The sequence below is a fragment of the Charadrius vociferus genome, unplaced genomic scaffold (genome assembly GCF_000708025.1).
Source record: "Charadrius vociferus isolate BGI_N301 unplaced genomic scaffold, ASM70802v2 scaffold467, whole genome shotgun sequence".
NCBI lineage: Eukaryota > Metazoa > Chordata > Aves > Charadriiformes > Charadriidae > Charadrius > Charadrius vociferus.
Window position 1 is genome coordinate 415,471 of NW_009649309.1, and position 24,738 is coordinate 440,208.

Here is a 24,738-nt window from a genome sequence, read left to right on the forward strand (position 1 = left end):
AAAAAGAAAGTGAACTTCACATGGAAAAATAAAGTGCAAACTGACATCTGCATGAAAGGCAGATGGTTGGTTGGGCTTCCCTTCCTCACAGCAGTTTTCCTTGTTCTCCAAGTCTCAAATTAAATTGTGTTAAGCGCAGGGGGAAGATGGCTGTCTCTTTGAATAGAGTGGAAGCAGACACTGGGTAGTTTTACCAACAAAGCATCTACTAATGACTACAAGTGGAAGCCAAGAAAGCACACTCCACTGTAAGTTATATCCAGTGGCCTCTACATTATCAAAGTCCCCATTGATAGAGCCAGGAATGATATAGAGAAAAGAGAAGTTCCTCCCTGAACACCTCATGTAAAGAAATGTGTAAGTATGAGGTGCAGGAGGAGGAAAAGCATTAAATAAGAGCCAGCACAGATTATTTGGTATGCACAATGAACTTGTGTAATAAACAAAATCTGCACTAGTAAATCGGTATCATTTTGTGGTCATCAGACGCAGTGTCTACAGGCATCAAAGCAGATGATTTCTCAAAAAGGAGTTTCAAAATACAGCTGTAGGGGAAAGGGAAGCTTTAGTAATCAGGATTTTCCTGTAAAGCATGGATTGGGGTGAAAACATGAAGATGCTTGTGAAAAGAGTAGATAATCAAATATGGCATAACGTGCACAGTAGAAACAAGAGTAGACTAATAATATAATAAGCTAGTATGGATCACAGAGACTCCAAAAATAAGATGATATAGAAATAGTTGCTGCTGCACTACTTTGAAAGTACTTGAGAACAAAGGTATCATGGCCAAGGAAAGAATAAAAAAGGCTATATGAAGAATCTGGAAAAGCAAGCAAAAAAAACCCCAACCAACCAAACAAAAAACCCCAACAAAACAAACACCCAAAAGTCTTGAAAGTCTGTGTATAAAAACTTACAAGACCAAGTCATTCTGGTCCTCTGTCCTTGCACATCAACCTTCTGTCTCATCCAAACTACTGTTTCAAATGTATGGCATCTTTAGAAAAAGCCTCAATTGAATCATGTTAAATTATAAGGCTCTGCATGCATTCACACTTGAAGCAGGTTGGGAAGGTTTTTTGGAGGGTGTTAGTTTTTCTGTTGAAGACAGATTTAAGATGCGTTACAGCATGACAGTCTAATTACAGACTGCAATTTCAATTTCATTTACTTCTGTTGCATCTTGTGATGGTTTAACATTTCCTGGAGAAACAATTACAGGACAGTACCAAGAAATACAATTTACTGTCTCCAATCTGCATGAGTATGCAGAATTCATTCCATCCAACTCCACATTATTGCTTGCTTTACTCTATAAATACCAGAGAGAAGTGTCTTTATATATTTTATATAGATACTGTATATTATTCATATAGTAATTTGTACAGATTTGCTACCTTAGCCAAAAGTTATGTTCTAAATAAATAAATCACATTTGAAACAAGAACAAGAGGTAACAGGCACAAACTTGAGCGTAGGAAGTTCCATCTAAATATGAGGATGGACTTCTTTACTTTGAGGGTGGCAGAGCACTGGAACAGGCTGCCCAGAGAGGTTGTGGAGTCTCTAACTCCAGAGACATTCAAAACCTGCCTGGATGCCATCCTGTGCAACCTGCTGCAGGTGAACCTGCTCTGGCAGGGGGGTTGGACTAGATGATCTCCAGAGGTCCCTTCCAAACCTGACCATTCTGTGATTCTGTGAATCAGACAAAGTGAGACTGGGGGTTTATCTTCTAGATACTCTGTGTGTACAGAGTTGCAAACAATCCCCTGGCTAAAAGGTTAATATTCTAAAATAAAGGCCCAAAAGGGATGAAAAGGATCTAATGCACGGGCAGAGTGAACTGTGAGGTGACAGCGTATGTTGTGGTAGTTACTCTGACTTTGATCATAGCCCCCATAATGAGAAATCACATGTAAGAAAGTAGCACTGGCTAGCCTTCAAAAATCTTCAAGCCAAGATACGGAGGAGGAAGAATAATGATGGAAATGATCTCACCTGCCTTCTGTCTTCCTCTGTATAGTTCAAAGTATTGACTGCAATAGATTTAGTATCTGCCATTGTCCAGAAGAGGGAATAATGTTTGCAGCCATTTCACTTATTGCTTTAAAAAGGACAATTTCTCACAACTGCAACATGCCGTACCCTGTGGGTTTATCCACTGATGGGTTTCCCCAGTTTTCTGTACTACCAGTAAGTCTGAATTAGGTACAGTGGATATACTTGATGGCAAAACTTATAAGCCAAGGAAGGTGCTTAGTCCTTGCCAATGCTCATGGCCAAAAACCATACCAATACATTAGCAAACCCACCGAAAGCAATGAAGCTACTCTTTGTCAAGAATAACGGAAGAAGAAGCTGGCCCACGGCGAGAATATGAAGATGGTATCTATTATATAGTCAACTTTAAGGTAATTTTTTTTCTCCTCTATTAAGAGCCTTCTGAGCCTGGTTTCCTAAGGAAAAAAAGATTATGAAATTGAACTGTGTCAGCTGAGTATCCCACGAATAACTCATGAGTCCATTTGTCACTGTTAGCCTGATTTGACAGATATGCACCCTTTCAAAGTAATTAACTTCCTAAAGGTTTTCAGAAGGTACACATTTAGGTAGCAAATGTAGCCCTTAGCAATGCCTTCACTGGGAGATAAGACTTCAGCATGATCCCCAGCCCCTATTAGACATCAGAATCCACACAGGAAAGAGACTGTATGAATGGCACCACTATGGGAAAAGCTCTAATTGGTGCCTATATAAATCAGACATCAGGTAATACAATCATCTCTCTCTTTCACTTGGTATCAGCCCTCAATAGTTCTGCTTCTCACGGAAATGCCATTTTTTGAAGTGTGTAATTCCCATATCAAATGACTCTCCTTTCTATAAAAGCAATGCTCCTTAAAAATACATCCTCAGAGAGCCCTCACAAAGTCAGAGGCAGAGATAAGATGTCAATCAGACTGAGCAGTTTCTGGAGGAGGTAAGTAACAAAAGAGAATGGGAGACTGGGAGCCAGTTAGAGAAAATGACATTCTGGGGTAAACTTCCCATGTTTTAATTACACAGAAGCAAAGACTGTATTGCTGTTTAATCAAATTTTTGTTTGTCATAGATTATCTACCTGTTATACATATGAAAATACATAGCCTGTCTTATTTCTAACCAAACTGTCTTCTCAGAGCACCACCCAACTGGTAGACACGTGACTGTCTTCCCTGCAGAACAGCATGCAGCAGCTCCAACTGATAAGCTCAGCGCCATGGGATGAGAGGCAGCGCTTGTGTCGTCAGAGGAGAACGTGCACAAGTAATGATGATGAGATGGTGGGCCTGCTTTTAAAATGGTTTAACGCTCTATTGGTAATTTTTTTCCACCAACTTAAGACTGCAGCGAAGTATAACTACAAAATGATTGCTGTCCTCAGCCACTAACAATCTGTAGAGTTTCTGGCTGTTTTAGCCATCAATCTCATTCAGCTCACTGATGGAGGATGGAGGATGCAGATGAAGGACAAGGAATCCAATTCAACAAAATCAGCTGCTTCTCTCACAAAATTCCGCAGCTTTGGGAATGAGCTCAGCTAACAGCTCTCCTCTCAAGCTAATAATGTCAGATGGTTTCCCAACGAGGTACAAAGAAATTAAGAGACATCCCTCTGCCACCACCCTCTGGCCAAATTTGGCCAGGGTCACTCAAAGACCATCCAGTGCCCCATGGTGCATTTTCAGACCAAGCTGTTCCTTTTACCTGCTGCCCTGCACACTCAGTCCTCCAGATATTATAAACATTTGCATAGTTCTTACAAGACATACCTGTGCCACTGAAGTTGAAGTGCAAGGAAGGAAAATTATGCCAGGAATGAGGGATTTCTCATTTTCATTACTTCCCCTCCTTCTTTCCAATTACATACAAGTAAGAAAAACTGACTGCTGGCAGTATCACCAGTGCACCAGGCCAGCAGTACTCATTAGTGCAGAGCTTCCCAAACTGTGGTCCATGAACCACCAAAAGCAGCAAAGCCAGAGCAAGAGACCCACCAGTTGGTCCCTAGAATCAGATTAAATAGGTTTGTGGTTGGTTTTTTTCCACACTGATCCTAGCGCATTCACTAGTGCTACCTGCCGCCCTTGGCTCTGTGTTTCCATACATTTCAGATTCACACTTTATGTCTCAGAAGCCAAGATACATCATTCACAGGGCTGTATCAGTTGAGAATTTTATGGACCAAATCCCAAAACAAAGCAGCAGGCCCAGTACCTTGCTTCATCTCTTTAGGCAGTAAGGTGGCAAGCTCCAGCTGCTCATCCTACCCATAGTATGTCCAGCAGATGGCAACTCCCAAGCTGCAAGAGAATATTACCCTGGGTCTTTGAGAGTCCACCCACTGGAATTATAGTCTTTACATACCATTTTGAAGACTTCTTCATAGTGCATACAACTTCAGTATGTTTTAACAAAGGAAAGGAGCCACATGCATAGAAATGATTAATGGTAAGTTTGATAAATAATAAACTTTGTCCCCTTTTATTGTTGTTTCTTCTCTATAACTTGTCTTCTAACAACAGAATTTTGCAAATTCTGTGCTTTACTGAATTTCTCTATTGGTCAAAGAAGTTGAAGAGTCAGATATAGGTATTCAGTTCTTCAATGGGCAAATCACGACCAATCTAGCTAGTTCTCTCTAGCAAAGGATCACTTAAGGAAAGCAAGAGCCACTGGAAACACAAGTACAGTTCTGTGCTTTTCCTTTTTCGAGCCTTGGAGGTCTGAGAGTTAGAAGTCAAAGAAAGTAGAAATGCCGGCGTAAGCCAAGGGGGATTAAGGAGATTATATTTTTCTTTCTCAGCCCTTAGTATATACCCTCCTTTTTTAACAAAAAAAAAAAAAAAAAAAAAAGAGAAGGCAAGCAGAGCCTTGGATTACAAGCACAAAAAGAAAATAGTTCATTTTCCTGACTGTGATAAAGAAACTGGATGTTTGGAGGACAGAATGTAGAAAACAAATGTTGTTCCCTGGGTATTTCACAATGAAATACCAATATTTCATTATGAAATAAAAATATTCTGTTTTGTGATCATCTGAGGTGATCTTTAGTCTCTAGGGTTCAGCAATTCAACAAAAGAAAATCGAAGTCCATAAAAATAAATGAAGTCAGCCAAGTATAATGTATCAGGTGACAAAAGTTATTCTGGGATCTTACAAACCAGTGCAGTGATACAATGACGGCTCCTCTGCATCTGGCAATACTCCACCAAATGGCCTCTGAATGGCAATTCCCACTAGAGTGGCAGCACTGTTGTCTAATAATGTTTTGTCCATGTTTCAGTACCTTAATACCCCAGAGTTGCATATGTACCAAGAGCAATTTGTGCAGGACTCTTCATGGAGAAACGAGGTATTCTAGGACTATCAGATTTTTTTCTCTGCATTAATAGCTGCTGGTTTGCTGTACCAATGGACCGACTCAGCACCAACACTCACAAGGCACCTCAGCATCTGACACTTGTGAAGAAGCTTTGTGTTTCTTTCAACCATCAGAAACATGTGGAGAAAATTTTTGTTTTCACAGTTATATGACAGCTTTTAAAAATTTTACAGCATGACTGCAGCAACTAATCCAATAAAGTTTGCCAGGAACATTTAAAATCAAGATCTCTAAGATTTCGTTTCCTATAAAATTGCCAGGCTTCTAAGAAAAGGGTCTTTTCTTCAGAAATGCAGCACCAATCTCATCAGAGTTACACAGGGCTGAGGGATATTTTTCTGCCCCACTGTGGGAAAGACAGCTGAAAGTACTGGGAAATAGGCTGTAGGGATACACAAAATGGACTGGAGTTAATGAATAGGAACAGGAAGCAGAAAATGAAAATATGATTTCTGAAGGAAATCAAAGCATTTGCTCAAAACAGAATAAAAAGCAGGAACAAGTATTTAATTCATTTAATGCAATGACTGCTCTCTATACATGGAAATAACTGCAGTTTTTATTTGGAGGTCAAAGCATGAAAAAAAAATATTCCTCTTCCCACTTCCTACTGTCTGTCACTAACCAACTACCTATAGAAGGGTGGAGGGGAAAGGCAGAGACAGCAAAACTTCCATGAGCATGTACGCAAAGAGAAATCCTGTCTTCTTGCGGAGATGCTTCTCCTTTAATTTCACAAAGTAAAACATGACAAATAACTGACAACAACTTGAAAAACAAAACAGCAGCATCATTAACCTGTAATCATTCCAAGATTTTTGATCACTAGAAATGGAATTTTTTTTCTGCTTTTACTAAAGATAGGTCAGCTTAAGCCAGTACTTTCAAAAATCATCTCTTTTTAGTTACTTCCTCCACTGTGAGAAGGTGAAGAGCTGCATCTATTATAACTGCATGCTGTGCAAACCTCATTTGGACATGATCATCATCAATCACTCCTGCTGTGCAGGTAGCATGTGAAAGAGAAACAAAACAGAAATCGTGCTGCAGTATTTGACACCACCCACTCCCCTGCTCATACGCTTTAGTTCATGAAGAGCCCAGTTGGCATATGGTTATTCTCTCTTTTTGGGACCCCTCTCCTTTCTCTTCCTCCAAGCACTTGAGAATAGCTTTGATGGTTTCAGAGAAAAGACAAAACCCCTTCCTTCTCTCTCAAAGGATTAAGGCTTTCCTACTGAAAAGTACACCAAAGACGTATTATTATGTGCCATCTTCCCTTTGTAAATACAGACACATTACTTGCAGCAGTACCTCTTCTTATCATATGCATATGCTTCAGTGGAAGATGAATATTGTAAAAGGAATCAGAATGCAATGAGTATCCTTTGTGGCAGTGCCATGCATAGTCCTGAAAAGAGCTATTAACGCCAGCATCCTATGTCATTTCTCTAGCACACACTTCAACTAGCTGTCAGTGCTATAATCTCGACCAGGGACAGTCAGTCGAGGCACAAAGCTTAAAAAAAATCAAGAAAGATAGCGCTTGCCTTTTTCAGAAAGGACTGGAGTAAGCTGCAACAAATATTAGACAATATTTAGGAACACAGAAGCAACCAGAGTCAGAGTCGAAAGACAGACTACAGCCTTACCGATACTCTTTCTACCATCTTATCTGGAGTGTAAAGAGAACACCCTCTGTGTGTTTAATTGCTCTGGTTAGTACCATGCCAGTTCAGTGGACTTGCACTAGTTTATCACATCCTGACTCCTTGGTATGACTCAGGTCAGCAGAAGTTGCCTGCACTTTGTGTTTTCTGATGCACCGGCACTGCAGCATGCTTGGTTTTAAACAGCTGTACAGCAGCGCACACTAGAGAACAGCTCTTTCCATCTCACTCACAGCTTTCCATGTACCTCTAACAATTCATGAGAGCACAGACAATCAGTAATATGGACATGGTAACATCCAATTGCAAACACACAGCCCCTCCTTAAGTGTCAGGACAGAAGCAGTGTCAATTCACAATACCCCTTTATTTCCCTCAGCATGCTAATAAACCACTCTCAAGAATGAGGCATTTAAAGGCACCTCCTGAGGACCTCACAACAGACCCTCCCACATACAAAGCTGGATGGGAGACTTTGAACTAGAATTCACTTCCTCCCCTCTCCTAGCAATCATGCTACTCCCTTTTTTACAGGACAAACAGCATTTGTAACCTAACCCCCCCATTGAGTTACTTTAGTCTTCGTCTACAGTCTGTGCTCCATTTCATGGCAGTGAAATGCCCAACCACCCTGCTGTTGACAGCCACCTCATTTATTAGAAAGATGATGTGGAGATGCACACCCAAATGTCCCATCTCAGTATCCTGCTGACACACGCATGCCCTGTAGTGATTTGATAAGCTCTTGTCACAGAGCAGCAGCCCCAGAAGAAGTGAGGAAGTCTCTGTTTTCCCTCCACCCTTCAGAGCCACATCTTCAGGGGCGAATGGCAACGCTAGGACCCATCACTGACTGGGACAGAGATTGATCACCTGGAGATTCCTGATACAGACTTTAATGTTGTGGTGTATTGATACAGCAATGGATGTGAGCATGTACTCAACTGTAAAATCATGAATGGCCTCACTGATTTCTCTAAGACTATGCATGACTTTTGAGGCAAGCACACACAAGAATGAAAGATCAAGGCAACAAAAGGAGTGTATGGCTCTCACTGGAACAAAGTGATGAAGGCATTCATGCAACTGGCCTCTATAAACACATTCTTTTGCCTTGTATCACGGTTTTGAAACACAGCTGAAGGCCAGGAAATTAGAGGGTGAGCAAACCCTCAGCAGGTTGTCCACACAAATTAACGAGGCCACAGAAAGGGTAGCCTATGCACCACTTTGTTCAACTTCCAAGTTTAAACTCCTAAGTTTAAAAGCAGCAACAAGTTCACCTTCCATCTTAGTAAGCAGACAAATGCAACTGTCTCGCAGTTCAAACATGTACTCACCCAGAAGAGAAGGTTGAAGACAAACATTAGGTACTTGATACACTGCAGGCAGTTGTGAGCCATGCTGCACCTCTTCAGTTCTAGGAGAAAAATAAATGAGAGATCCAGGTAAAAGACAACGTACTTGTTTCCCTTGGGGGACGTGTACTTAGCCTTGGTGGCCTTAGGGCCTGGGTTGGTATGAAATCCAAAAAAAGAGTTGCTGGCAGCCCCAAACTGGCCGCCATACATGCTGCTGTAGCGACGAAAGGCGCCATTTGGGAAACTGTAATCCTTGCTGTCCAGGGAAGGGCTCCTGTGATAGGTCGACTCATCGGTGCTAGACCTGCGCATGGTGGCTTCAGCTTGTCCCGTCGCAACTGCTGCTCTGACAATTGTCGGATGTCAATGGTGCAGGTGAAAGGTTTGTAGTTTTCTTTCCGCCTCCTTGCTATGAATCCCCTATTGCTTTGCACCAGCTGTTCTTTTGTCTGCCATCCTGTCAAGGAGTTACGCGTACTGTACGGCAGCAAAGTTGGCAAACTGAAGTCTGCTTAGCCAGGAGTTAGGAAGCAGTGTGTTTCCACGAGGAAGACTTCTGCACAAGTAAACATTCCCTCTGGTGTCACAATCGTCCCTCCCGGCCCACCCCACTACCAGCGAAGAAAAAAAGAGAGAGAGATATACTGTACCCAAAGCAATGAATTTAAAAAAAAAGGAAGCGTGATCTCGTTTGGATCGCAAATGCCATATAAAACCCCAGCTCCACATGCCCCACACAGACAAGAGAGTGCCGCTGCACAAGACTCTAGGGCAAGGGCAGGAATTATCCAAAAGGCAAGCAGCTCCCGTGGCCCTTTCCTCTTCGCCACATTGCTCTGCCCCGAGACGCCCGGCTCACTTGAAGGATCCCCCGTACCCCCTCCACGCGGAGGGAGCCTGTGGCACGGCAGCCACCCGGCTCCATTCACAGCGCGGCCGCCACTCCTCCTCCCAGGCGCCGCGCCAATCGCGCTCCCCGCCCGCCCGCATCGCCGCGCCCCGGCCCGGCCCCGCGCCTCCCGCCCGGGCGACAGCAGCGGCCGCCTCGCCCTGCCCACCCCCACCGCCACCTTAGCGATACGAAACCTCCCCTCCGTCTCGGGCTGCGGCGGCAGCGGCAGGAGCCCCGGTCTGGGGGCCGCCCGCGGTCGTGTCCGTCCGCCCCCACCCCGAAACTCTAGGCACTGAGGTGCGCTTGGTTTTAAGAGGGCTGCTCGGATACACGGGCACTGCTGCCGAAAGAAACGGGAATAGGTAATTGTTGTAAAAATCTCTTACGCATAAGCGTTTGGGATGCTCTGGGGGAAGCGCGGTCATAACAGGCCGTCCTTTCTTGCCAGAAGGCTTGTTTGTTCCGCTGCAGGTGCATCACCAGGGTTTTCCTCACTTACTCGGTCCCACAGAATCATCACTCAGCAAAACGCACGGCCGGCTCATTTGCTTCTCCGGCAGCCTATCTCCCCCTGTCAGGTAACTCAGTGATTGCCATCACACTCCATATGCTGGGGAGCACTTCCCTAAAGTCTGCCTCCTCCCACAGGCAGTAAAGAGTTGAAAATCTGCCCCACACAACTTTTTCAGAAAGGAAACTGAACCTGTGGTAATTACAGTATTAACACACAGGAAAGCAGGACTCATTTACCATCTCTGCCCTAAATTCCCTGTGTGAGTAACTCACTTCACCATATGTGCCACTTCCTTATCTGTAAAACGGGATGGCCTGTCTCTGCCTTCCTTCTCTCATCCCCTGTCTGCCTTACGATTTTGACTGTAAGCTCCTGGAGCTAAGTGAGAAGATGGCTGGCTAATATTTTTTAAAAGGCTTGTCCCAGCAGAGAATTAATCAAGATGAAAACAGGTTTCTTGCATGAAGCATCTTGCCAGTCTCAGCACAAATGAGCAGACATAGGCACTAATTAATTAAAGAACAAATTAGTAAAAGTAAAATGAGCTGGTTTTGCACATAGCCTGAGCAGTTCACACTTGCAAACCACCCTCTAATTCAGTTAATTTACAAACTGTAAAGCTAGAGTCTAATTATTTCCCTTCATTTCCTCTGCAAACTATAAATAGACTGGGCAATACCTGGTACAAGCTTTAGAGAGAAAGAACTCAAGCACAAAACACAAGGGTAATAACTCCTGCGCTACCAGTTTCAACAACTTTAGATGACTTACAACTTTTCCACTTTTTAATATTCCTACCTCTATGTACAGAGATACTTCATAGCCACGATGGAGCTCAGCCTTCCTCCCTGCATGGTATGAACTGTCCCCAGAAAGGACTCCTCCTTTCTAGGACATAAAGGTGGTCCCATGCAAGCAGATCTGTTCTCAGTCTGAGTTTCCAATACACCATTTATTTTTCCCACGGCACCAAACAGTTCTTCTTCCTTGTCTGCATGGCAACTAAACCAGTTTGGCAATGAAAACCCAAAGGTGATCCAAATATTTTATATCTTCCCTGTCAGTATACAGAAATGCCTATGCACAAAGCTCCATATTAAATGGTAAAGTGAGAAACTGGGTTCAGCTCTGTACACAGGCTACGTTGAAACACTGTCAAGTCAGATAATCGTTATTTAACAAGGGTGCCCATGGTATTGCAAGCACATAACAGAGGCCAATTTGGCATATTTACTGTAAACTAGACATCTGAAGGCTCAAAAACAGCTCACTTACTGCTCTCTGGATAAGGGGGAGAAATCACTTCATTTCACCTTTCCTTACAGCAGGAAATCATCAATTCACAAGAGAATTCAGACCTTAATATGGGTGGAATAAATTATAAAGCCCAGATCTGAGGTAGAAGCAAGAGTTTCTAAATGTTGCTTTTAAATAAAAAATAATAAACATTGACAAACAGTGGGTATATTTCAGACAGATGCAGAAAAACGCATGAGGAAGGCGGAGGTCCCACATGACCCTTAAGAATAAAGGGTACTTTTACCCCAGCTTCCTTTCACCACCATCCCTTAGCACACCACATTGAAATTACAAATTTTCAAAGCCACTTTAGTGTAAAATTTAGCTCTCAAGTCATCGCTGTTCTTCTTTCTCATGCCAATATCAACAGCTAATTAGAAACAGAGTCATTTGGGATACAGACATTATACAGCTCTAGAATAATTCTTTTACTAAATCTTCCATGCTAAGAAACCCAGTCAGAGCGGCTAGCCTAAATGGGAAATCCTTGAGACAGCTACACTGCACCAGCAGGCTAACCGCAGCTTGGATGACACGCTTTTATGGAGTAAAACCCTGCATGGGAACTGGGGAAAAACAATAAAAAGAGAAGGGCTGATATAACTCTACTTTTGCCTATCCCTGGTGGAAAGTGGATGAAAGTGGGAGGGACACACTGGGACCCTTATCAACATTTAAGCTGTTAAAATAAAGTAATACCTACATGAACCAAGAAGAATAAACCTTAGTAGCACTGCATCGCTAGGCCATTCTATCCACAAGGGTGACCCAAGGGGCAGGTAAACTACAACTTTCACAAAACTTCTTGTTAATGACTGAGCCTAAAATCACAGCCTGGACCTAGTACCCTCTGTTCACCTCAGCTTCCCATCTACTTTTTCTCTCCCCAACTGCATCTGTATTTCCATCCTATAGCCAATTAATATTGATTCCTCTACAGAAAAAAGCAAGCACTGTGCAGTCTCACCAGCAGAGGTTCAATCTGTATTGATTCTGGTGGCATGCCACCATTTATGTTGTGATAACTCTGTCTCTACTGCTTTGAGCGGAGGGCCGGCAACCCTCTCCAACCTAGTCTCCAGCCAAAATCCTGGCCCTGAAATAGGAAAGGCAGTACCCCAATGATGTCAGATGAGTTCCAGGCAATAGATAGAAACTGTAAATGTTCGTGCACCAGCGGTAGAGCTGTTAACTGCATGAACCCCCACACCCTTTCTCAGAACAGCCTCATCCAAGGTGTCAGTTATCAGCTGACACCTACACGTTCAGTCCACACTTCCCACCTGCCACCTCACCCCACACCTGCAATCACCACAGGGCCCACACCACCTTCTTGCCTCCCTCAGCCAAATCTACTCCCCATTCCCTTGTTCGCTCTTGTTGCTGTGACCGGTGCTCCCAGGCCTGCCACCTTGCGGAGTCCCAGCGGGGGCCGAGGCTGGGTGGTGCTGCTGGGCCCTGCTCCCCAGGGCAGGGACACCACTGTTGCCAAGGTCTGAGCGAGCTTTGTGTGCATGCTCTGATGGTTAATGTGTCAACACATTCTACTCAGGATCCCTAAAGAACCTGCCTATCCCCGTAGTTTAGGTGAGAGCTGCTTTCTGGGCCTTTTTGGCCCCCTGCTTACCTTTAGCTCCTCCTTCAGTGCACCATGTTCTTCCAGACCTAGCTGCTTCTTTCTCTGTTCCATGCCTAGGGCTTCCCCTCTTCATGCCTTGCTGTATGTGATATCCCTGGACCCAAAGGAACCATCAACTGAGCCCAACAGGTATTTGAATACCACTTTGGATCAGGCCTTCCTTCAATCCATTCTGAATACTGCTTTCTCTTCCTACTCCATGATCACAAGACACCAGTCCCTCCATGTCACACAAAATGCAGCCACTAACTCACCTCCTCATTAATTTAGTCTCATTAGTCCTTTAACGGTTGCACTGGCTTTCCCTCTACTAATGTCTCTTGTCACTGTATTTAAAACTCTGCATACCGGCTCCATCCTTTTAATGAAACAACCCACTTTGCATTAACCTCAGTAGTGTGTTTGTGAGCATCTCATAAAAAACGTTAAGAAGTGATCCACGAAATACAATAAATTTAAAAAAATCCTACTAGAAGCTATTACTGAAATATACTCCATAAATACAGGGTATGTATGGGACAACTGCTCCTGTTCTGAAACAGGGGTGTGTGCAGAGGTATGTAGATTAGAGATGATAGTCTTTCCTAGTAGTTTCAGCGAACAAAATGTCTAAGATTAAATATTACTACAAGAGTGGGAGCTTTTTGTGGGTTATTAACTTCGCTCTGCACCACAGCATTACAATCAGCTAAGGGTGATCAATTAATAAATACACTCCAAATGGTTAACTTTTTAATTTCATGTACATACAGAGATCATAACGTAAAAGTATTGATGAAAACTGCTTGGCACTGCCTGTCCCCTTCTTCAGCAATGCGCCTAGAGAGCAAACCCTTCTGTCTCCCGCAGTGCACTCTTTGCAGCTACTGTTTGGTTACATTTGATTTAACGATGCAGGCTTTGTTAAAAATGTACCTCTTCCAAAGACTAAGAGAAACATTACCTCTTCTGACTGGAGTGTGAACCAAAGTTCAGGGCCAGGCTTGCTGTTTTGGCTTAGGAGAAAAAAAAAAACAAACCTTGTGATGGAGTCTTTGATGTGTTTGCTTTTGTTTATTCATTTTGCATGAATATAAATGACTAAAAGCAAAAGGGAGTGAGAATATGATTTTTAACCTGACAGCCTTGCACGGCCATAGGTCTGCGGTCTCTGCTCAGCCCTGGTCAGTACTGTTTAGTATCTTCATCAGTGACATAGACAGGGGGATCGAGTGCACCCACAGCAAGTTTGCAGATGACACCAAGCTCATGGTGTGGTTGACATGCCTGAGGGACAGGATGCCATCCAGAGGGACCTGGACAAGCTTTAGAAGTAGGCCCATGTGAACATCAGGAGGTTCAACAAGGTCAAGTGCAAGGTCCTGCACCTGGATCAGGGCAACACCCATTATCAATACAGGCTGGGGGATGAAGGGATTGAGAACAGCCCTGTCAAGAACTTGGGAGTACTTGTGGATGAAAAACTGGACATGAGCCAGCAATGTGTGCTCGCAGCCCAGGTGGCCAACTGTATCCAGGGCTGCATCAAAAGAAGTGTGGCCAGCAGAAAGGAGGAGGTGATTCTGCCCCTCTAATCCACTCCTGGGGGACTCCACCTGGAGCACTGCATCCAGCTCTGGAGTCCTCAGTACAAGAAAGACATGGACCTGTTGGAGCGGGTCCAGAGGGGGGCCACGAAGATGGTCGGAAGGATGGAGCACCTCTCCTATGAAAACAGGCTGAGAGAGTTGGGGTTATTCAGCCTGGAGAAGAGAAGGCTCCAGGGAGACCTTATTGCAGCCTTTCAATACTTGAAGGGGGCCTACAGGAATGACGGGGACAAACTTTTTAGCAGGGCCTGTTGCAATAGGACAAGGAGTAATGGTTTTAAACTAAAAGAAGGTAGATTCAGATTAGATATAAGGAAGAATTTTTTTATGCTGAGGGTGGTGAAACACTGGAAGAGTTTCCCAGAGGGGTGGTAGATGCACCATCCCTGGAAACATTCAAGGTCAGGCTGGATGGCGCTCTGAGCAACCTGCTCTAGTTGAAGATGACCCTGCTCACTGCAGTGGAGTTGGACTAGATGACCTTTTAATGTCCCTTCCAACCCAAACCATTCTACGATTCCATGAACGCGACTGGGGGACCTACACGTTGAGCCAGCACTGTACGATTACCTCTCTGCATCTCCATCCACAGGCTAAGCAATGGAGAAATCTGGTGACAGTGTCCCTGCACATCAACCCCCTTTCTGACAGCCCACACAGAGCAAAGAAGCAGCAACCAAAGGGTTTCCTCCATAAATCCTGCTCTCTGTAAAAATTCTTATGGTGCAAAGAGCCTGTACTGTAACGTGTTGCCAAAGGCTTTGAGAAAGGTGCAAGTGGGTCAGACTTGGAGCCAGAAAGCCAGTTCCTGAACCAAAAGCAAGACATGTCAAAGCAGCCCCCTAAGAAATAGGTACATCAAACGACCACCAGTCCTATTCTGGACAGCAGGTCCTCCAGCTCAAGGAGTATTACCATGGGGCTGTAAGATGAGGACCTCCCATGAACCTTTTATTGTAGAAAGAAATATCAATATTGTTTTACCACGTCAAGCAGAAGACAGCATGTTTCACTGAAACCTCAAACTTATTGCATACATAAGAAGATCCCATACCTTCCCTTTTATTTTCAGGGTCCTTGCTCGTCCATTAGCTATTTCAGTATCTGCAAAAGCCTATATATGCTGGAAAGTGGTTGAGCCCTGAATTGCATGGTCAGGAGGAGAAAGTAAGGTGTTCCAGAGATTTCCTCAGCTAATACTAAGGTCTGTTGATATTCACAGTTGTACCTGCAACTCTGTTAAAGACTTACTGATGCCTCCAACACAACTTTGAAAAAATAATCCAGTCAGAAGCAAATTCACTTATACAGCAGACTTCAGGGTGGGTTTTTCTTTTTCATTTTCTTTCTGTTTTTTTTCTTTATAAATAAGAAATTTGCATGAAAAAAAGGATCTTCAATACTTAACAGCTCATCTCCTTCTGCTCACATGCCACCTGAAGTCATGATCTTTGGTTTATGGCATAATTAGTTGCTATGGAAATAACATAATCATAGACACAGAGAAAATATTTTGGGTATGATTTGCAATGTTCTTTATTTAAGCCTGTGCACAAGTTACTTTTGCAGAAACCTCACTGCTTTTCACGTGCTCTCATCTGCATAATGGTTTTCATCACCTCTGCCTGTGCATTCATAGAATAGAATCATAGAATCATCACGGTCACAAGAGACCTTTAAGATCATCAAGTCCAACTGTTAACCTAGTACTGGCAAGTTACCACTAAACCATGTCCCTCAGCACTACATCTACACGTCTTTTAAATATGCCCAGGGATGAAGACTCAACCACTTCCCTGGGCAGCCTGTTCCAGTGCTTGATAACCCTTTCTGTGAAGAAATTTTTCCTAATATCCAATAACTTAAACCTCCCCTGGTGCAACTTGAGGCCATTTCCTCTTGTCCTAACACCTATTATGTGGGAAAAGAGCCTGACCCCCACCTCGCTACAACCTCCTTTCAGGTAGTTGTTGAGAGCGATAAGGTCTCCCCTCAGCCTCCTTTTCTCCAGGCTAAATAACCCAAGTTCCCTCAGCCACTCCTCATAAGATTTGTGGTCTAGACACCTCACCAACTTTGTTGCCCTTCTCTGGACACACTCCGGAATCTCAATGTCTTTCTTGAAGTGAGGGGCCCAAAACTGAACACAGTATTCAGAAACACTGGTATTGGTACGTGCACTGCTCACACTGAAGGCATTTCCTTCACCCGTATTTGAGCATCTAAATGTTCAAACAGTGATGAGAGCACACATGTATGCAGAAGAGCTGGTGCCAAGTCAGCCTAAACAAAAAAAAAATCTCTGTAAAAAATTTCTTGGGATTGGGCCCCAAAACCCTGCGCACTACAGAGCTCCCTCGTCATTTGTGCATTCTGGGCTTTTGTCATCCTATTCCTTGCTAATGTTTTCTTTTGCGCAATAATAAAAATTTTAACTAAGCAGATTGCCTGTTTCCCCAGCAAATTCTGCATATTTAAATCCTGGACAAACAGGATTATTGCTGCAGATGAAAGACAAGCAGTGCCAGTCACTGAACTCCTGGAGAAGCAGAAGCCCTGTTCCTCTGCCAATGCCCTCAGTAATAAAGAATGAAAGAACAGAAATAAAGAATCCATCTGACACCCCATACAAGATGAGTTGTGGCCCAAAGAAAATCTTTGTCAAGACCTATCTTTGCGGTGTCAGCAGATCTTAGCAGCACGAATGCAATTTATGTGCTAGTTTTCTTAAAATCAGGTTACTTTCTCTAACCTGAGAGATCAGCTGATGTTCAAAGAAATAACACTTCAAACACACACATGGTACTCAGGATCTTTCTGTCAAGTATAAAGCAATCAATCAGACATGAAAATCTTTAAACTACACAGTTCTGATGGTTTGTGAAAGCAGGTATTTTAAAGCAGAAGCAAACAAAAAAACCCCAATGACTTAGAAAAATTCAAAGATTCATAAATGTTCCCTAACTAGTGTCTGCTTTTTAACATCCTCATGGATTTTTGCCCTGAATATTCAAAATGGATTCTCTCCTTGTTTTGCATCCTCAAAAACAGGGGTAGGGTATTGCGAGCACAGGAGCATGAAGCAAAGTGCATATAAGCGCATTTCAACTAATTTCCAAAGCAATGAAGGACCAGCAGCATTCACTGACCTCAGAGGGATCTGAGTGCTCAGCATTTTTGAGAATCAGGTCACAGAGAGTCCATTTCAGCGAGGTACTCAACTACAGTTTGCACTACACTGAGATATTCACATACTTAAATAGTAAGCATACACTTAAATGCTTTTGTGAGCAGGATTGTACACAAGCATGAGAAATGCAGTGCTTAAAAGGCTGTAGATTGAGCTAGATTCTGTATACAGCTCCCGTAGCGGAAAGAATTGCTCTGTGAGCACACGTCTTTGATGCTACTGCTTCACAGATCTACTTGAGGAGCTGACTGGGAGGTGCCTTCAGCCAAAACAAGCAAAGTTACTTCAGGTGATTTCAAATGGGATAAGGAGCTCTCCCACTAGCAACTCAGTCAACAGATGTGAGCAAGCACACCAAGACCCCAGGGCAGGCTGGAGAAATTATCTCTGCTGCTGCATTACTGGGTTTGCATCTTTCTCTTCATAGCCAAAAGACTTCAATTTGCTCCTAGCTCCCTTTGGCTCCTTCCAAAATCCTAGCTTAAAGATGGATATACTTCTTTTTCCAAAAAAGGACTGAAAGTAAAATCCCTAAGGGAGCAATAGATGTCCTTTTCATCTTGAAAGATAAAAACTTCTTGCAATAAGCTAATCGATGTTATTTTTTACAACATGGAAGTTCTGTCACACCAATTCAATGCATTTATTACAATGCAAGCTGCACTGGAGAGAGCTTAAAATTAAAACTGAAGTATGAAAGTGCCTGCAGCAAATTAAAAGAGTATTTGAAAGGCAATAATAAACAAAAACACTAGGTGATGATTAAACATTGATACTAAAATGGAATGGACTAAAATGCAACTGGCCATATATATTTTTATATATTACCTTGTCAGCTATTATTCCTTTTCTTGATGTTGTAAGCAATCACAGAGCTCACATCATCCCACATAATAAAAGTAAACAGCAGTGGATCTCTTATCCCTGACATCTCTGTAACCATTCAAGCAAAAAGAGAGGAGCTTCTACTCTTAAAAACAACAACAACAAAAAAATCTGGGTAGGAGAACAAGCTTTGACTTTCTGCTTTGCCATTCTAAGCATTCATAACAGTGAACAGTCAAAAATACCTTCAGGAGTGCTACCAGCAGGCATACTTTCAAATATACTTTTTTTAACAGATAACACATACAAGGTAAGCAACAGCCTAGGATTTAGACTCCTAAAAGACATATTAGTGGGTTTAAGAGTGATAATGCTTGAAATAAAAATGCCCTTTTGGAAGAAAAAGAGTCAACTGCACTGGAAATCATATATCTGTGTTTACTTGTTCACGTCACGACAATCTGGCCCGTTTTATATTTCACTGTCAAAATCTGTAAATAAGCTTATTTCCCTAATGGAGGGTACAACTACACAGAAAGAAGAGGCACCTGTATTTTAAGGCAGCACAGGTGTGACCTGCAAAACATACCTAAACTCAGTTACCAAAGATAATACAGAGGCCCTAATTCAGCAGATTTGTCTAAAACAAAAAGTAAATGAGAAACTCATCCCTATTTATTAAAGTGCTTAATACTATTAAACTTTAATTGTGGGGTTTTGTTTGGATAGGAATAAGGACATAACTTAGAGCTTTAATGATAAAGAATGAAAGATAATCAGTGCGTGAACTTAGATGCTCTTATTGAAAATGTACTTCCAAAGTATCTGTTCAGTCTTTAAAGTAATCACCCATTTTGCACACTAGCAAAGATTCTGGATTTAATCAAAACCAAATTTATGCCTAAATTTCACCTGAGTGTTTGTGCTCCGTGTTTCATACTGGTTCAACCTACTTTGCAGATATTCCTGCTCTGTAAGAAACACTTGACACAGGAACTTTGCAAAATTTAATCCTGCTAAATCTAAGCCCTAGCATATGTTAAACTGCTAAAAATGCAAGGTTAATCTCTTCTGTGGTCTGACCTCCAAGCAGTTTGTTTACTGTGTTGTATTTATGGGGATTTTTATGAAGGCAGATATATAGACTAAAAAATGATTTCTGCATCAGATCACCAACAAGCCAACTGAAAAGTCAGTAGGAGTATTTCCACAAAAAGAAGAAGGATATCTATTCTATGATCATATTCAGGAATGGCAGGGAATACAGAAAGAAGAACCAGGACTCCTGATTTCTGTATTCTGCATTTCTGACTTTAGACAGGGTTTCAGGAAAGAGGACCTCCTTAGAAACCTCTTTATTTTACACATATTTCCAGGTATCTGAAGACCATATTAAGCTTCTGCATAGCTCTGGTATTGCTAATGATATTTCTCTCAAATAATGCATAATTATGAGCCTATAAAACTGTAATTAAGCTGCTTTATAGCCTTTTATAAGTGTCACCCAAACCTATGCTGTAGGGCAAACTACACTTTTAATTTCTATTTGTTATGTTTACACTGTGCAAAGAGATTCATTACAGTAAAAGCTAGTTATTATTTCCTAGAAGACTACACAAATTCCTTGGTCAAAGTCTGTCTGGATAAAGCAAACAAATAATCATTTTTGTTTGCTTCCATTTTACTTGGAAATAGAAAAGCTAAACAAACTGTAACACAAGTCTACCAATTTCTACAGGGGTCAGACACTACAAAGCCAAAACCATACCTCTGCTGCTTTCAACATGTCAAGGATCAAAGACCCTGAATGTATTTGCAAGAGCAAAAAGTGAAAATACCCAGAAGATAAGTATACTCACTGCCTGGCTCAAACAGCATACTGCATTTGAAGCCTGATCCAAAATATACTGAAATCATTGCAAGGCGCTCTTCCAGTCTCAACACCTCAAAGGTCTGACTGGTCTTAGACCAGGCAAATCTGGGAGCAAGCTTCTGCCCCCATTGATGCCTGGGTATTGTTGTGAGCAGGACTGCTATAAATTGGTCGTACATAGATGACCAATATGCATTAATTTTTTTTTTATGTAAGACAGAGAGGCAGAAGGGTTGAATCTAGGATGCCCTTCACCAGTGTGGAATTGGATTCTTTATTATCTGTTTAAGACAGGATAGGTATGCTAAGTATGATGGGACAGATGTAGCGGGGCATTCATTAAAGCTCCACGAACTGGGAAGGGAGGGGAGAAGAGCTGACATCCTCACCAGAGCCTAAAAGGGCTCCCTGCTGGCCTGCCAGCTCTGTGGGTCAGAGAAGTGGTCCCAAGGGCATTCTGGACACTTATTCTTTCAGACAGAACTTAGACCCTGTCCTACAGTGAAATGTGCAGCACCTTTCTTGCCTCACAAAATAACCACAGGAAGAATTTCAACAGAAACATATGCCTTTCAGACAAATTTTTAAAAATGCAACCCAAAAGAAACCAACAAACATCAGCTTATCAATAAGCAACTGAAACAACAAAAAATATGAGCTCTTGCAGTTTGAAACTCCCCTGGCTTTGCACAGTGAGGGCACACGTTCTCTACTCCTACACTCCCTGCAAAATGAGCAGGACTCACACCGCTGCAGTACGCTGCATCCGGCAGCCTGATGGCAGCCATTAGCCCCGCTATGAATTCTGGCATAATCCTGGCCTGGCCTGGCCTTAGCTACTCCTGCAACCACAAACTCAGCTACAAAGAGAACCAAGCCAAAGTTGGCTTTGGCAAGACAGAAGTGCAAATCTGATTTTCCTTCATGGAGTAAGTTACAGATCCTGCAAACTCGTGCTTCATGCAGCTGGAAGCTGACTGCTTCAGCTGAGTGGAATTTGTCATTATTATTTTAGTAGGAGAGCAGCTCACTGATTGCAGCTTGACAACTCGAGTTAATTAGTTGATGAAGGGTCTGCTGCACACTGGCTGGCTCCACATCTGTGGACGATGACACAATCAGCAGAATGAAATCCATACTTAAAAGGTCTTTGGTCTTTTTAATCCTAAACTACAAATCACAAAATCCACATAACAAAACCTGCAGATCAGAGGAATTACACAAGAGGTTCCCCTTTCCCTGGCCCTCGGGACAGTCTGGTCTCTGCTGCTTATTGAAGCTCATAAACAGACAGACTTGACTTCAAAAGCATCCTCTTTTCTTCCTGTAGTCCCAGTGGTTCTCAATAATAAGATAACTGGTTTGAGCTCAACCTGGCAATGTTCCCTTATGACCGCTTTCCCCAGCAGGGAAATACCAACTTGCAGGTTTTCCTCTGCTCTTGCCAAACAGCAGGTAGGATTTACCCACCTTGTCAAAGAGATTATGTCAAGATCATCTGGCCCCACCTATCAGATCAATGCACAAAGCTCACGTGCTATTTGCATCCAAGTTTGCAAACTATTAAGGTTTTTGCTAAACAGTCAGCTAAAATAGTGTGTGAGTCCATAATGTCCCAAGCTCCTGAGAAGTGGTGGAGAAGCACAAATGGCAGGGAAAACTGGCTGGGGAGTGATCTGCATGGGGCTGGAGCCAGTGAAGGCCAGTAAACAGTGAGGGACAGGGGAAGCACATTGTCTGTTTGGAAGAAGAACGGGCCATTGCTGGTAGACCAGGAGCCTTGTATCAGTGGGAGCTACTACAGAAATTCAGCCAGTTCTCTGATAGACTCTACCCATAATTATATGGCATAGCTGTAAAACTCTCTGTGGCCCTAGTTCTTAGCACGCAGAGAAAAGCATCTTTTTCCTGTACCTTTCATATCCACATTTTGCACTTTTCAGGACACAGCCTGCTTCTGTCTCCCTTTTTACTTATCATCTAGGAAGATGAACTGCACTTCTAGGTGCTCTCTTAAAACAAATCAAAAGGAAAAAAGGAAACTCCAAGAGTCACTGGGCACATCTGAAATATGGTCAATCAGAGGTTGCTGGAGAGCAATCAAGAGAAAGGAGGTTGCTTCCTTTTGATGAAGATGACAAAATTTCAAGACAAGCTGCTCTTGTCACCAGAAGTGATGAGCAGAGTATACTACTCACAGTCATCTCACCTGGGCCTCCTGAGTCCTGAACAGGGTTGCAAAGAAACACACAGCTATGGGCACAGGAGCCAGTACTTAGTAAGTAAGAGATGTGTATGACAAACAAAAATGGCTGGGTTCAGAAACCACTACAAGGCTTTACTAGTTTAATACTGGCGTGTTTTAATCTTGTTTTATCCACACAAGGGCTGTTGATGGAGTTTGCATTCCTCTAACAGAAACATTTCAGTCCTGGATCCCTGCTTGTCTGTACTTCTTCAAGTACCATAAAAGCAGATGAAGATTTTTTTGTGTGTGTTGTAGGACTATTTTCCAGCTCAAAGGAATTGGCTTCAACAACTTTGCAATGATTTAAGCTTATTTTTTAACCATGCTGAGCTCTGACAGAAGAGAGGCTCCAGTGAGAGCCATGCTTTATTCTGCCTCCGCTAGGATGCTATTGAAAATCTTGGGATGAATCAGGACAGCACAGGTGCCGCACACAGAGTTTAAAAGCAAAACATTCTGCTGTAATAATGTTTGAGCATTTAGGGGACCTCAAAGATGATTTTTTGTTATTACGCTCTAAACAAAAAAACACCTTCCATGTTGACATTAATTTCTATAACATGGCTTTAAAAACAAAACAACCCCAAAATTCAATAGAATGCACCCAGGATGGCAATGCCTCAAAATTAGAAGCAGCATGTTGGCATTTTTCCCAGAAAAAAAATAAAATATATACATTATGTGTAAGGCACTTTTCATTTTTCACAAGATCAATGAAGCTCTGGGGCTTATTCCCACCTCACTCAGGCAGAGGCAGGGACAGGCTGGTGTTTGCAGCGCAGGAACACTTAGGCACAAGAAGGAGTTTGTCTACCCAAAGAACTGTGTGTGTGGATCAGAAGTAGTGAGCAGCAAGGCTCTCTCAAATCCATGATGCCAAAGCCTTATCCTTCCTAGCCAAGACAGAGACCTTAACTTGAGGACTGCTTGTCTCATCTCAGTGCTTCCAGGACAGAGTTATTAGGCTATAATAAGCAAGCTCCTAACAGCACATTGATGAGACTAAAAGAATCCCCTTGGTCATCCCCAGCCAGTTGTGAACAAAGCCCTGCACTAGCAGCAAGGTTAGCTAGGATTTTTCTGTGGGATCAGGTTACAGAAGCTCCTAATCTTAAATCCTGCACCAAACCTACAGCGATGATGTCTGCAGCTCTGTTTGAACCAGAAAGAAATGTGAGTCAATTCTTGCAGTAACGGGGCAGAAGAGATGCAATTCCACACATACCCTTATGCACTCTTGAAGAGGCATCTGAATGCTGTCCAAAAATTAATTATGTGGCATGACAAGCTCTGACAATTAGCTAACTAGACTGCTTGATGGCTAGGATTTTAAATAACGATCTTTCAACGGGGAAGCTCTGGAACAGGCAGGCAGTGCTCCTGTCATAACAGTCTGAGCTGTCATGAAAGCATAGCACCTACAAGACAGCCCTACGGTCTTCACAACCGTGACTGCAAAGGAAAGAAAAGATCCTGGGGGAAAAGGACCTATTTAACTGCACCTGTACCTCACGTCCATCAGCAGGACATCCTCCCTTGCAAGATGGCTGGAACAGAGGAGGACTTGGGTCTCTTCCAGACTACAGTTTGCCCCCATGAAGCAGCAAGGGAAGCCAGGACCACTGACTGCTCTCACTGGGGCTGGAAGAGGTGCTCTCTGTCACACTGCATCAGGCAGAGGTCACAGACAGGCTACAAATACAGCCAGTCCCTGTACAGTGTGACAGCAGGCCCAGCACCCTTGACACCAGCTAGACCCAAAAATGCACTGCCTCCAAAATCCCCCACGTATCCACTCCAAGCAACTCTGAAACTTGCTGCTTCTCCGCCTCATCACTGAAGGGGAGTTTTGGCAAAGGGCTTTTGCTGCCACACACCTTTTGTGCAAATTTCTCTGATGGCTGCTTATGGAAACCAGTGTTTCACTCGCACAGCCCTCACCTCTTTTGGGTAAGAAAACAATGCTCCCACTTTCTCAGTTTTCTCCCTTTGTATGCAAAGGGAAGGGATGAAGAGGCACGGATTTCAGGATAGTAAATAACCAGAGTGACTTGACAGAAAGTACATCGGCACTCTGTAGTGTTCATGGCAACAGCTTTTGGCATTGCAGGAGAAGAAACAAAATTCATTACACAACAAATGAACTACAATCTTGTATTTGCAACACAGACTTTTAATGCAGCCAATGACTGTGTGGTGACTAAAAG

At 42.9% G+C, this 24,738-nt stretch overlaps 1 protein-coding gene across 1 annotated transcript in view; it reads right to left on the reverse strand.

The window, feature by feature from the left end:
* TSPAN4 (tetraspanin 4) overlaps positions 1-8,774 on the reverse strand; it is a 207,067-nt gene extending 198,293 nt beyond the window's left edge. Inside the window, exon 1 of the mRNA XM_009889357.1 lies at positions 8,442-8,774. Within this exon, the coding sequence (XP_009887659.1) occupies positions 8,442-8,774 (333 nt within the window). The remainder of the gene's footprint in view (positions 1-8,441) is intronic.
* Positions 8,775-24,738: the final 15,964 nt, after the last annotated feature.